The 13,809-nt window shown below is 37.0% G+C and overlaps 1 protein-coding gene across 13 annotated transcripts in view; it reads left to right on the forward strand.

Annotated features, from left to right (window-relative positions):
• Positions 1-13,809, forward strand: part of dph6 (diphthamine biosynthesis 6) — a 307,319-nt gene that overhangs the window by 159,921 nt on the left and 133,589 nt on the right. For all 13 annotated transcript variants that reach the window (XR_011351225.1, XM_069916657.1, XM_069916656.1 and 10 more), the window contains 2 exons: positions 6,241-6,370; positions 13,093-13,267. Coding sequence is in view for 12 of the 13 variants with exons in the window: in XM_069916657.1 (XP_069772758.1) it covers positions 6,241-6,370; positions 13,093-13,267 (305 nt within the window). In the remaining variant the exon portion in view is untranslated. The remainder of the gene's footprint in view (positions 1-6,240; positions 6,371-13,092; positions 13,268-13,809) is intronic.

The following is a 13,809-nucleotide window of genomic DNA, read 5'->3' on the forward strand; positions in this document are numbered from 1 at the left end:
GAACAGGAAGGCAGATTACTATCTGAATGGTGACAAATTAGGAAAAGGGCAAGTGCAATGAGATTTAGGTGTCTTTGTTCATCAGTCATTGAAAGTAAGCATGCAGATATAACAGGCAGTGAAGAAAGCTAATGACATGTTGGCCTTCATAACAAGGGGAGTTGAGTATAGGAGCAGAGAGGTCCTTTTGCAGTTGTACAGGGTCCTGGTGACACCACACATGAAGTATTGTGTGCAGTTTTGGTCTCCAAATTTGAGGAAAGACATTCTTGCTATTGAGGGAGTATAGCGTAGGTTCATGGGATCGTTTCCCAGGATGAAGGGACTATCATATGTTGAAAGATTGGAGTGACTGAGCTTGAATACACTGGAATTTAGAAGGATGAAAGGGATCTAATTGAAACATATAAGATTATTAAGGGAATAGACTTGCCAGAGACAGGAAACATGTTCCCGATGTTGGGGGAGTTTAGAACCAGAGGCCACAGTTAAGAATAAAGGGTAGGCTGTCACATTTGTGGCCCGAAATGTGAAGTTAATAAAACATTAAACACAAGTTTTATCAGGTAAACTTCTCAGTGGCTTTATTTTCCCATTTCCTTTGTTCTCCTGCTTGTGTTCTTATCTCTCTCTCATACCACGTGACTTCCGGTACATCTCATTCCGGTACATATTCATTATCATGACATAGGCATTTAGAACAAAGTTGAGGAAAAACTTTTCTGTGGAATTCCCTGCCTCAGAAGACAATGGATGCCAATTCTCTGGATGCTTTCAAGAAAGAGTTAGATAGAGTTCTTAATGATAGTGGAGTTGAGGGATATGGGGAGAAGGCAGGGATGAGGTAGTGATTGTGGATGATCAACCATGATCACAGTGCATGGCAGTGCTGGCTCAAAGGGCTGAATAGCCTACTCCTGCACCTATTGTCTTTTAGTCTATTGCAACAACAATGAGCAAATGTGGGACTAGAAGAGTATAGAAAATGTAAGAAAATACTTAAGGAGGAAATCATGAAGGCAAAAAGAAGACATGAGGTTGCTTTGGCAAATAATGTGAAGGTAAACCTGAATGGTTTTGACAGGTATATCAAGAGTAAAAGGATAGTAAGGGACAAAATTGGTCCCCTGGAAGATCAGAGTGGTCATCTATGTATGGATTTTCATGAAATTGGGGAAGAACTTGAACAGTTTTTTTTGCATCAGTATTTTCTCATGAAATGGGTATAGTGGATAAAGAAAGAAGGGAAAAAAAGCAGTAGTGTCATGAAATGTATAAAGATTAAAAATAGGAGGTGTTTGCTGCCTCACAGTGAATAAAGATAGATAAATCCCCGTCAGGCTTGACGTCACATTCCCTCGGACCTTGAGGGAGACTAGTGTAGAAATTGCAGGGGCAATTTTTAAAATGTCCTTAGCCATGAATGAAGGTGCCAGACGATTAAAGTATAGCTCATGTTGTTCCGTTCTTTAAAAAAAGGCACCAAAAGTAAACCAGGAAATTACAGGCTGGTGACCTTGACTTCAGTAGTAGGTAAATTATTGATGGGTATTCTGAGAGATTGGATAGACAAGTATTTGGACAGCCAAGGGCTGATTAAGGATAATCAGCATGGCTTTGTGCGTGGTAGGTCATATTTAACAAATCTTATATAGTTTTTTTTGAGGAGATTACCAAGAATGTCGATGAAGAGAAGGCTGTGGATGTTATCTACAAGGACTTCAGTAAGACCTTTGACAATGTCTCACATGGGTGGTTAGTTCAGAAGGATTAGACACTTGGTATTCATGTAGAGGTTGTAAACTGGATTCAAAATTGTCTGAATGGGAGAAGACAGAGAGTGGTAGTGGATGGTTGCTTCTCAGACTGGAGGCCTGTGATTAGTGGTGTGCCTCAGGGATCAGTGCTGGGACCATTGTTGTTTGTTGTCTGTATCAATGATCTAGATGATAATGTGGAAAACTGGATCATCAAGTTTGCTGATGACACTAAGGATGGAGGTGTTGTGGACAGTGAGGAAAGCTTGCAGAGAGATCTGGACCAATTGGAAAAATGGGCCTGAAAATGGCAGATGGAATTTAATGCAGACAAGTGTGAGGTGTTGCATTTGGAAGGACATACACAGTAAGTGGTAGGGCACTGAGGAGTGCGGAGAAACAAAGATACATAATTCCTTGAAAGTGGCGTCACAGGTAAACATGGTTGCAAAGAAAGCTTTTGGCATCTTGGCCTTCATAAATCAAAGTATTAAGTATAGGAGTTGGGATGTTATGGTGAGGTTGTATAAAACATTAGTGAGGCCAAATTTGGAGTATTGTGTAAAGTTCTGTTTGCCTAACTACAGAAGGATATCAGTAAGATTGAAAGAGTGCAGAGAAGATTTACTAGGTCGCCTGGTCTTCAGGAGTTGAGTTACAGGGAAAGATTAAACAGGTTAGAACTTTATTCCTTGGAACGTAGAAGAATGAGGTTTACAAAATTATGAGGAGTATAGACAAGAGTATATGTGAGTAGGCTCTTTCCACTTAGATTAGGAAAGATAAATACGAGAGGAAATGGCTTTAGGGTGAAAGGGGAAAGATTTAGGGTGAACATTAGTGGGAACTTCTTCACTCAGTGAGTGGTGGGAGCATGAAAGGAGCTGCCATCTGATGTGGTAAATGCAGCCTCACTCTTAAATATTTTTAGAAACTTTATTTAAAATATAAAACTAGTAAGCAAGCATATTACAATATTTCAAACTTAATCTAAATACATGTGGTATTTATATAAAAATAAAGAAAATAAAATAAAAAAAGAAAAACCTTATTAATCCCCCACAACTCCCTACAAGATAAAAAAAAAGAAATGAAATGAGACAAGAGAACCACAACAGGAGTATTTCACTTTCCAATAACTTTATAAATTTATATATATAGACCTATAAGAGAAAGGGAATGTTTGAGATTCATTTAGATTTTAATACCAATAGTTTGTAAATATGGGCTCCATATTTTCCAAAATATGATATTTTGTCTCTTAAATTATGAGTAATTTTCTCAAGTGGAATAAAACTCTGAACTTCTGCATACCATCTATCTATTCCCAAATCAATATCAGACTTCCAAGTTATAGCAATACATTTTTCTAGCTATTGCCAAAGCAATTTGAACAAATTTTACTTGATACATTTTCAATTTAAATTTGGTTTAATCCCTTTAACATCTCCCAATAAAAATAACATTGGATCCTGTGGGAATTTTACTCTAGTTATTTATTTGAATAAATTACCCATTTCAAGCCAAAAAAGTTTAATTGTGGAACACTTGTCAAGTTGAATTCAAAACAGCACCAACTTCTTGTCCACATCTAAAACATAAATCCAAGTATAGTTCATACTATGTAACTTTTGAAGTGTTAAATATAACTGAATAAAGTTATATTGAACTAATCTATATCTTACATTTATTGTATTTTTCATACTTTCTCTAAATATCTGTATTTATATTTGTTTATCTATTTGTTTATTTCAATCTACCTCCCATTTATGTCTTGATTTATGAACTCCTTCCTTTCAAGCTTTCTTTTGTAATAAGAATTTCTTTTGTGAAAAGAATTTACCTGAAATAAATTTCTTTACATCTCTAGTACATAATAATAATTCTGTCTCCTTTGATAATACTAAATCTTGACCAAAAATTTCACCAAAATATCTCTTGATTTGATAATAACAAAATTTTGTATTTTCCAATGTCTTAAACTTTTCCTTCATTCTAATAAAAGTAATAAATTTCCCAGCTTCAAAAAAATCTTTAATTTTCTTAATACCACAAATTTGCCAAATCTAAAAAAATTATTTTCCATAGAAAATGGACTGTTTATTATGAAATATAGGTGTTCTTGCAGGCATTAAACCTCATCCTCTAATCCCTTTATCAACTTTATTCCAAAGTTTAATTGAATGTTTCAGTATGGGTGTTTCTTTATTTGCTTTTAACAATCTTGCATTGCATTTATAAATAAAATGTTGTGATTCAGTTCCTCCTATTTTATTAAGTACTATATATACCCAAGCTGAAACATCATTTAAATCATACATTAATTAATCTCAACTGGGCTAATTTATAATAATTAGTAAAGTTTGGGAGCTGTAAACCTCCTAAATCATATTTCCAATCAATTTCTCCAAAGAATCCCTAGACATTTTCCCTTTCCATAAAAATTTGATAACACAAACATTTAATTCCTTAAAGATTTTTTTTTGGGGGGGGAATTGAAATTGGAATTGATTGAAATAAATATTGTATTTTCAAAAAAAAAATTAATCTTAACACAATTCTACATCTAATAATGCTTGTATTGCAAATGTTCATGAGTTGGTAGAATCATTCATTTTAGAGTCGATCCTCAAGGATGAGGTGATGAAATATCTAGAGATGCATAAAAGGGTAGGTCCAAGACAGCATGGTTTTTTCAAAGGGTAGATCCTGCCTGATCAACCTATTAGAGTTTTTTGAAGAAATGTCAAGTAGGATAGACAAAGGAGAGGCTGTGGATGTTATCTATTTAGATTTTCAAAAAGCTTTCAATAAGGTGCCATATATTAGGCTGCTTAATAAGATAAGGGCCTATGGAATTACAGGGAAGTTATTAAATTGGATAGAAAATTGGCTGATAGGCAGGAATCAAAGAGTCGAAATTAAGGGTTATCGTTCTGGATGGCTGTCTGTAGTGGTGTTCCACAGGGGTCGGTATTGAGGCCACTTCTATTTACAATTTATATTAATGATTTGGATTGTATAAATGGTTTTGTGGCCAAATTTGAGAATGATACCAAGATAGGTGGCAGAGTGGGAAGTGTAGTAGAAACCGTAAAGTTGCAGAAGGATATCGACAGATTCGGAGACTGGGCAAAATTATGGCAGATGAGATTTAACATAGAGAAATGTACAGTTGTACATTTTGGCATTGGAAACAAAGAGGCAGAATACTATTTGGATGTGGTGAAAATTCAGAGCTCGGATGTGCAAAGGGACCTGGGTGTCCTTGTGCAAGGAAACCTAAAAGTTAATGACCAGGTGAAATTGGTAGTGAAGAAAGCGAATGGTATGTTGGCATTCATTTCAAGAGGAATAGTGTACAAGAGTAAAGAGGTGTTGATGAGGCTCTTTGGGGCACTGGTGAGACCTCATTTGGAGTATTGTGTGCAGTTTTGGGCCCCCATCTTAGAAACGATGTGATGTTGTTGGAGAGAGTGCAGAGGAGATATACTAGGATGATTCCCGAAATGCAAGAGCTAACATATGAGGAGCGTTTGGCAGCTCTTGGGTTGTATTCATTGGAGTATAGGAGAATGAGAGGAGATCTCATAGAGGCTTTTCGTATTTTGAAAGGTTTAGATAGGGTGGATGCGGGTAAGATGTTTCCCTTGGTGGGTGAATCGAGGAAAAAGGGTCATAGTCTGAAAATTAGAGGTTATCCATATAAAACAGAGTTTAGGAAGAACTTCTTTCGCCAGAGGGTTGTGGATCTGTGGAACTCGCTGCTGCATACAGCTGTGGAAGCCAGATCACTAGGATTATTTAAACGAGAGATAGACAAGTATCTCATTAGTGAAGGAATCAAGGCCGGATATTGGAACTAGTGTAGAGTAGTTTAGTGTAGTTTTATGGAACAGACTCGATGGGCCTAGTGGCAGCCTTCTGTTCCTTTGTCTTGTGATCTTATGAACAGACAGGATTATAGATTTAGATTTTGAAAATACAACTTTTCTTAATGCAGAGCAACAATATCTTGCTCATCATGAGATTGTCTTTTTATCTGTAAAAAAATTTACTTATGGCCTATTTTCCCCAAAGTAATGGTGTACGTGACAGAGGTAGATATATTGAATATTTGAATTTAGCATAATATATCCTGATGGAACTCACCTCTATGTTGTGTGCTGTGGAATAAAAATAATTGTAATCACATTCTGGGATTTAAAATAAAAATGGTGCTAACACTTCAAGACTGACAAAAATTGACATTTACAGCATAATGGGTCGTACGAAATAAAGATGTACATCAGCATAAATACATTCCACATTTGCAATGGCTTTCTCCAACAGCAATATTTTCATCCCAGCATGAATGTTTAATGACATTGCTCAGCTTTTCCAGATCAGAACAAAAGCAGAATCTAAATGTTATGGAGAAATTTCCTTCAGAATATATTAATGTTTTTTTTATTTGATTGAAGTTTGTTTTGTTTTATTCTAGTGGAATTGGAAATGAAAGATTATACATTATCAGATATTATTCTGCTTCACCTGTACATAAAGGACATAAGGGACTTTGGCATCATAAACTCAGTGTATCAATCCTACTTCAACCTTAACCCACCTGCAAGGTAATGCAAAAGCTCTATGTGGCTATTTTGACTGATACTGTACATTTTACTGTTTTATAACCATGAATACTCTTGGATTGCAAAATATTAGACAAGTTGAAGGAAGCGCAACAACATTCATCTTTCTAAATCGCCTTTAGATCTGACGATCACACAATTACAGGACAGGACTACACCCTATAAAATAAGTAATAAATTACTTTTAGCAATGCATGATAGATTTTTAAAGACACTTGGAAACATAGGTTCGATGTGACTAAACCTCTTACAGCCAAAAAATGGAAACAACAGGATTATGATGCAGGATGCAATTCTTGATTCTGCTTCAAACAAGAGTGTAGTATTTCACTAAGCAATACTTAGTTAATCTGATGCAGAAGGAGAACATTCAGCCCCACAACTCCAAAATATCTCTTAATATGGTAATTTAATCATTTTCAATACCCCTCTTATTTTCTTATAACACTGCAACTTTTTATTTACACTTTCCTTTTTAAATGATCCTATGACTTCAATTATATGCAAAAAAATCATACTGCTGGAGATTTGGGTCAAGTAGCAATGGTGGTGGAGGGGAGGGGGGAATTGTCTATATTTTGCATCCAGACCCTGCATCAAGACTGAGGTGGACAAGGGAACATAGTCAGGAAAGAGAGAAGGGTGAGACAGGGTCCAGTGGGTGATTCCTATTTCCAATTGCCCTGTAATTTACTGCATCAAATTTACTGAATCTAGTGCTCCTGTTGTCATCTCTTCTACATTGTTCATTGGTGAGATTAGACATAGACTAGAAGATTTCTACATTCAGCACCTCAGCTTCATCCGCCGTAATCGCTGGGATCTCGCAGTAGCCACCCCTTCCCATTCCCTTATTAACTTGTCTCACCATGGTTTCATGCACTGCCAGACTGAGACCACCCACAAATAGCTTAAATGCCCTTTTTGCTCAGGAAATGTAGCTTCCCTTATACTATATTTAATAGAGCCCTCCCACACATTTCCTCTATTTCTCAGAGTTCTTTTCCCTCCCTCACCCAAACAAAATGGAGATCCTCACCTCCTAACCTTCACCTTTGACATTCACACCAGCTGTGACAGGATGGTAACAGCAATCACATATTCTCCTTTTTGCCCATTTTCCTCTTCTACAAGGACCCTGACCTCAACACCCATCATTCCCTGTCTCTGTCACTTTTCCTGTACAACAACAAAAGGTACAACACCTGTTATTAAGCCTCTTTTCTCACCAACATCCAAGGACCTAAACGGCCCTTCCTGGTAAGGCAAAGATTGGTCTGTACCACTTCCAACCTCATCTTACTCATTCATTGATCTTGGCATGTCATCATCTATACCAACAAGATGAAGCACAGTCAAGGCAACCAATTTGCAGAACACCTACACTCAGTGGCCATAGAGTAAGTATGCCCAGGGTTGGCCCTCCTTCCCATTTCCACCGAACCTGTACATTCTCGGCTTTCTTCACAGCTAGGGTGAGGCCCAATGAAAACTAAGGAACAGTTCCTCATATTTAACTGAGCAGTCTATAACCCAATGGAATGATTGTTAAATTCTTTTATTTCAGTTAACTTGTATCTCCTGTGTTCTCATCTCTTTCTTTCTCCTTCTAATCTGCCTGCAAACAATTTTTGTCATGCTTCCCATTTCCCTCCAACTGCCCCCCCCCCCCCCATCACCTATTTTTATCCCCCTCAGCCTGGTTCCATCCAGCATCTACCCATACAATTCACCCACCGGATCCACTTCCTCCATCCGTTCCATCTGCTGTTTACCTGTTCCTTACTGATTCCCATTATTATCTTCTTACTTATCAATGTCCACCACTTCTGCTTTTGGGTCGCCACTTATCACCCTCCAGCAGCTGTTTCCACCTTCACCCCCTCCTCCACCTATCTGGCTCCATCTGCCTTTTTTTCTTGCTTCCACCTATCATCCACCTGCCTTTGACTCCCATCGCTACCCTGCACCTTGCTTCATCAATCCATCATCATTCATCCCTTACTCTATCCTCATACTGGCCCTTGTCTCCCATCTCCCCCCTCCCCCCTGTCCACACTCAGTCCTAAAGCAGGGTCTTTCCCCTCACTGTTGCTGTTCGACCCACCAATTTTTTCTGGGGAAGATTCCAGCATGTGCAGTCTCTTGCAATCTGTCTTTATGCCTTTGAAAAGAAAGAGCAGCAAAAATTTGGCCTTAACCCTCACTTGAGTTTCCAGATTTCTAATGTGTGTTAGTTGCCCATTCAGAGTTCCATTGCCAGTCTTTGTAAAAGCTTGTTGTCAAAGGAACTGTAATAACAATTGTCTTGCTTATTATATCTTTTGAAAAATATATGTTCAATTGACATCTCTATCTTTGAATGAAAAAAATTATAATCTCTCTCACTACATATAAGGGAAGCTCTGATTCTGCTATGCAATATGCTCAGGTTGAGCAGCAAACCAAATCAATGCAAGTTCAGTTCACTCCCACTGGAAACAGGAAAACCAAGTCATTGAGAGTGACACTGGTTTTTTATTTCTATCTAAAGCAAGAGTACAACACCAAAAAGCATTAAACTTTAGAATTCAATAATATCCTTTTAAGATCACAAATTAAATATTTTGAGTTTATCTCAACTACAAGACTAAAGACAAGAGCTTTTGAAAGTGAGTCACACTTTTCTTATTTCCCAGAATGAAATCTATCAGATTGGGAATAATTCCAATATTCTTTAAAATTTCGTAGCTCTCAAAAGCCAGGAAGAACAGTTCAACCAAGGCACAAATAACAAAGGCTTTGCTCATTTATAATTAAAATGTCTTCCATTTATCCGGCTTTGCTAATCCTTTTGTGGCTTATTGAAAAAACACAGTTTAAGATCCAAAAGGTAAGCATCATCAGATTTGAATGAGGTAGACTAAAGACAGATTAAATAATCGGTATGATTAGAGCTCAAAGAATTTTGTGATTTAACTAGTTCTAGGAGATTTAGTCATTTTGAATTGTAGAGAAATAATTCATTGGATTGCAATGTTAATGGAAAAGAAATAATGAGACTGAGATATTTGGAGTTTGAGGGAAGGAAAGAAAGTTGGTCATGTTTAGCAGTCATGAGTTAAAGCTGCCTCTTCTAACAGACCTGCACATTTCTAACCCATTTTTATATAAAAGTTATCTGCTATAAGGGAAGCTCTGATTCTGCTTGAAAGTACAAGTTTTCACCCAACCCATAAGGGTTGGTCATCGAAAATAGAACTGTGCTATTGATATTAATGTGAGAAAAGTTCTTCAGGGCATCTAGACCCAATAGACTGCCTGACTTCTTAAATGTCTGGGAAAGACAAAGATTGAGCCTATGGGAGAAATTTTCTGATTTGTTTAGCTATAAAACTTCATTTTCTTGTATAAAAAAGACAAAGGCAAAAGGGCTCTTGTTGCCTTAACCATTCTAATTAAAAAGCTTTGACTTTAAATGCTGCATCTGCTCTAATGACTGGTCATATGCACATGAGCTCACATAGATGAATGCCAAGGCTTACCTGGTTAAGCTAAAACTGAAGTGTCCGTGATGGGACCGATGTCCTACTGAGATCCTCAATGCCCACACTTGATTTGAATGAGATGGATTTTTCTTACTTGCTAAGATATCCTGAGACCCGGTGATCTGGTCTGGGCAATGGCATCGCCTCCACTGGTGCGTAAAGAAGGCTTGCCCCAAAACTGCCCTAAAATCTTTGGCAGCCAGTGAAACTCCCTGACTTTTTTAAAAATCAAAGCATTAACTTACTTCCCCTATTCCTCCAAATCCACACTAAATTTTAAGATCCTGTTCACATCTGATTATTCGCAACTGAATGAAGATTTTTTTTCTTGGACCTTTACATTAGGACCAGTTGAGTGTGTGGACTCTATTTTTACTTAACAGTATTATCTCACCCAACAAACTAAACAAAATCATTGCAATAAGCAATGTGTGATGTTAGGTCTCCAATTGAATCTCTCTGTTGCTAAATTTCTCTTTACTTCTTTGCAATGAATCTTAACTTGGGTGAAGAATGAACGACTGATAACATTATTTTATAAATCTTTACAACAAATGAAACTTTATTAATTCTAGTGCAAAAACTACCACCCCTCAGGTGCTATTCTTTATTTAAAATTTGTGGTAATAAAATGGTGCACAGAGTTATATTAAGTTCTTTGAGACGATAGACTTGGTTTCATTTTCTGTGGACTTTTATCTCTTCTCCTTTCCCTTTAAAATTATAGAACCATTGAACACTACAGCATAGAAACAGGCCCTTTGGCCCTTCTAGTATGTCCCAAACTTCTGCTTAGTTCCACTAACTTGTGCCCGGACACATACTCCCATCACACTCACATGAATTCCCTTTAAAGGGCAGCATGGTTGACATAGCAGTCAATGCCACAGCGTTGGAGGAGCACCAGAGATCAGAAGCAGGATTCGAATCCCACGCTGTCTGTAAGATGTTTGTACGTTCTCCCCATGTCTCCTTGGGTTTTTCCCAGGGGCTTCAGTTTCCTTACATTGTTCAAAAAAGTATCGGAGATTTAGGTCAATCAGGTTTAATTGGGTGGCACGGGCTCGTGGACCGAAATGACCTGTCACGGTGCTGTATGTCTACATTTTTTTAATTAAAAAAATAAATTTAACTTCTCCCTTTCATCCTTAACCCATGTCCTCTAGTTTCTATTTCATCCAACTTCAATGGAAAAAGCCTGCTTGCATTTTCTTTGTATACCTCTATCAAATCCCCCCTCAATCTTCTGCAGTGTAGGGAAATAAAGTCATAAACTGTTTAGCCTTTCCCTTCTTTAACTTGAGCACTTTAGGTGATTTAGTTCACGATGAAGAGTTTTTGAGAAATACATTTTGAATGAGTTTCACTCTCAGTGGCTGTGACAAAAGCATTTGCTTAATAATCTGGAAAGCTCTCACGGCTATCTTGTGCTTATTTGTTGTTATTGATGAGGTGATAAGGTCTTTATTTAAACATTATGGATTTTCTTTATTCACTAATTTATTGACACTTGTTTCACTTTCAAAGGTAATTAAAGTTTTAGAAAATAAAAACTGATTTTGTAAACAATTAAGTTGAAGTTGCATGGTAAAACCTTGTAAATTATTGTTTTTAATGAATAGGAATATATTAGTTTAAATTCATCTCTTCAAACTATACAATGCAATATAAAATTAAATAGCCTAATAGGCAAAACAACTTAAAATGCTTAACTGAAATGAAAGGAGGAAACAAAATATTTTATTTAAAACATATTTATGAGGTAGATGGTAATGTTTTCCCAGGGCTCAGTGCTGGTTTTACGATATATGGGGCAGCACGGTTAGCGTAGCGGTTAGCCCAATGTCTTTACATTGCCAGAGATCGGGACCAGGTTCAAATCCCACGCTGTCTGTAAGGAGTTTAATCATTCTCCCTGTGTCTGCATGGGTTTTCCCCAGGGGCTCTGGTTTTCTCCCACCGTTTGAAGCATAGGTGTAGGTCAATTGGGTGTAAATCGGGCGGGGTGGATTCGTAGGCTGAAATGGCCTGTTATCATGCTGTATGTCTAAATTTAAATTTTGTATATCTATGAATGATTTATTCATGCCCCTGCAGAATAGCATTTACACATTTGTTGATGATACAATGCTGGAAGATATGAGAAACTATGCTGGAGATATTAATGGATTTTAAAAGTGAATAGAAAGGCCAGCAGAATGGCAGAGATGTGCTAGATAAATTTTGTACAGAGAAGATTGAAATAAATCACTTTTACAGAAGGAACAACCAGAGCCAATATGGACTAAATGAAACAAATGTAAAAAAAAGACAGAAATAAAAAAAAAGAGACATGACAAGAAAGATTATGGAGAGCTAAAAAATAGATTAAAGGGGATCTGAGGGGCAACTTTTTCACCAGGCAGTTGGTATGTGGAATGAGTTTCTAGAGAAAATGGTAAAGGCAGTTACAATTACGATATTTAAAAACATTCTGGACAAATCAGGGATAGGTTCTGAGGCGATATGAACCAAATGTGGGAAGGCATCTTAGTTGGTATGGACAAGTTGGACTGAATTCTGTATAACTCTTTGACTCAATGACATATGCCTTGAATGTATATGTGCAGGCATGGCATGTTGAGAGGATGATTAATGATGAAGTTCATAAAAGATGGTAAGCTGTGTTAATCCAGAATGATATACTGCTTAGGCCACAACTAAAGCATTGCACAGACCTTTGAGAAGGATGAGAAAGTCTTTGAGAGAATGCAGAAAAAAAAGGACATGTCCTGGAATCAATGTTTTCAGTTGTTACCCAGCTCAACTGGAGAAGCTGAAATTTAACAGATCAATAAAGTTGTAGGAGGAGGTCTGTTCAAGGCACGAGTCGATGGCTGGGTAAGACTGAGAAACCTGTTGCTATTTGCGAGAATTGAAGTTCCACAGGGAAACAGGTTGAAATCTTCCTTGTACTGCAAGTAATTATGATCTAGAAGTCAAAACCTATAGAGATACTTTTGAATACTAGATCATAATGTACAGTTAAGTCAATTCTTAACAGGGAAGCAAAGAGAGAAAAGAAAAATTAGTCTATCTGGAAAATGTATTTATGAAAGTAGACTGTGATAGTGATATGTTGGAAGCATTAAAAGTTGAAACAATCCACAGAGTTAATTTTGTCCTACGTTTTTCTAGGGTTTGTGTGGAATCCCCATTACCTGATGGAGTATTGCTTCAAATTGATTGTCTTGTCCACAAACCTGAGTCAATGTTCCAGGATGTAACATGTCTGCAAAAAGAGGTTATGCATGTTCAGAGTATTTCACACTGGGCACCTGCTAACATTGGACCTTACAGTCAGTCAGTCAAGGTAAGCAATGATAGTGGTGAAGGAATCATGGATTGAGCAAAGAATGATGTTCCTGTACTATAGTACATTGAAGACCAGCAGCATTTTTCATCATCGTACCTTGTCTCTAGAATGCTTGTATTTGTTGATGCAAACTTAAAGCACCAAGCTCCTCTAGATTTTAGGACCAGAACATATCAACTCTAGTAGCTAATTACCTGCAGCTAATAATGATTCTAAGGTAAGGTAAGAACTGCTGCTAAATATATTAGAAACCACTAGAGGAAAGTATTCCTTTGTAAATGAGTACATTGTGCTTAAAACATGACTGATGGCAGTGATGCAAAATAATTATTTAGTTCTAATAATGATTAAGTAATTTGACACATTAAAATGAGTTCATGCTTCTAATATGTAATATTATACACCACTGTGACAATGGAAACATTTATTGACAGAGCTCTTCACATCTTTCACTTCTATTTGGTTCTTGGTACCTAGAGGCAGAAATCTTAGTTTCTGTTAATTAAGCTTATTTTGGTGGCTGTTTCGCTACTTGAAGA

This window comes from Narcine bancroftii, chromosome 2 (assembly GCF_036971445.1).
Source record: "Narcine bancroftii isolate sNarBan1 chromosome 2, sNarBan1.hap1, whole genome shotgun sequence".
Classification (NCBI taxonomy): Eukaryota; Metazoa; Chordata; class Chondrichthyes; order Torpediniformes; family Narcinidae; genus Narcine; species Narcine bancroftii.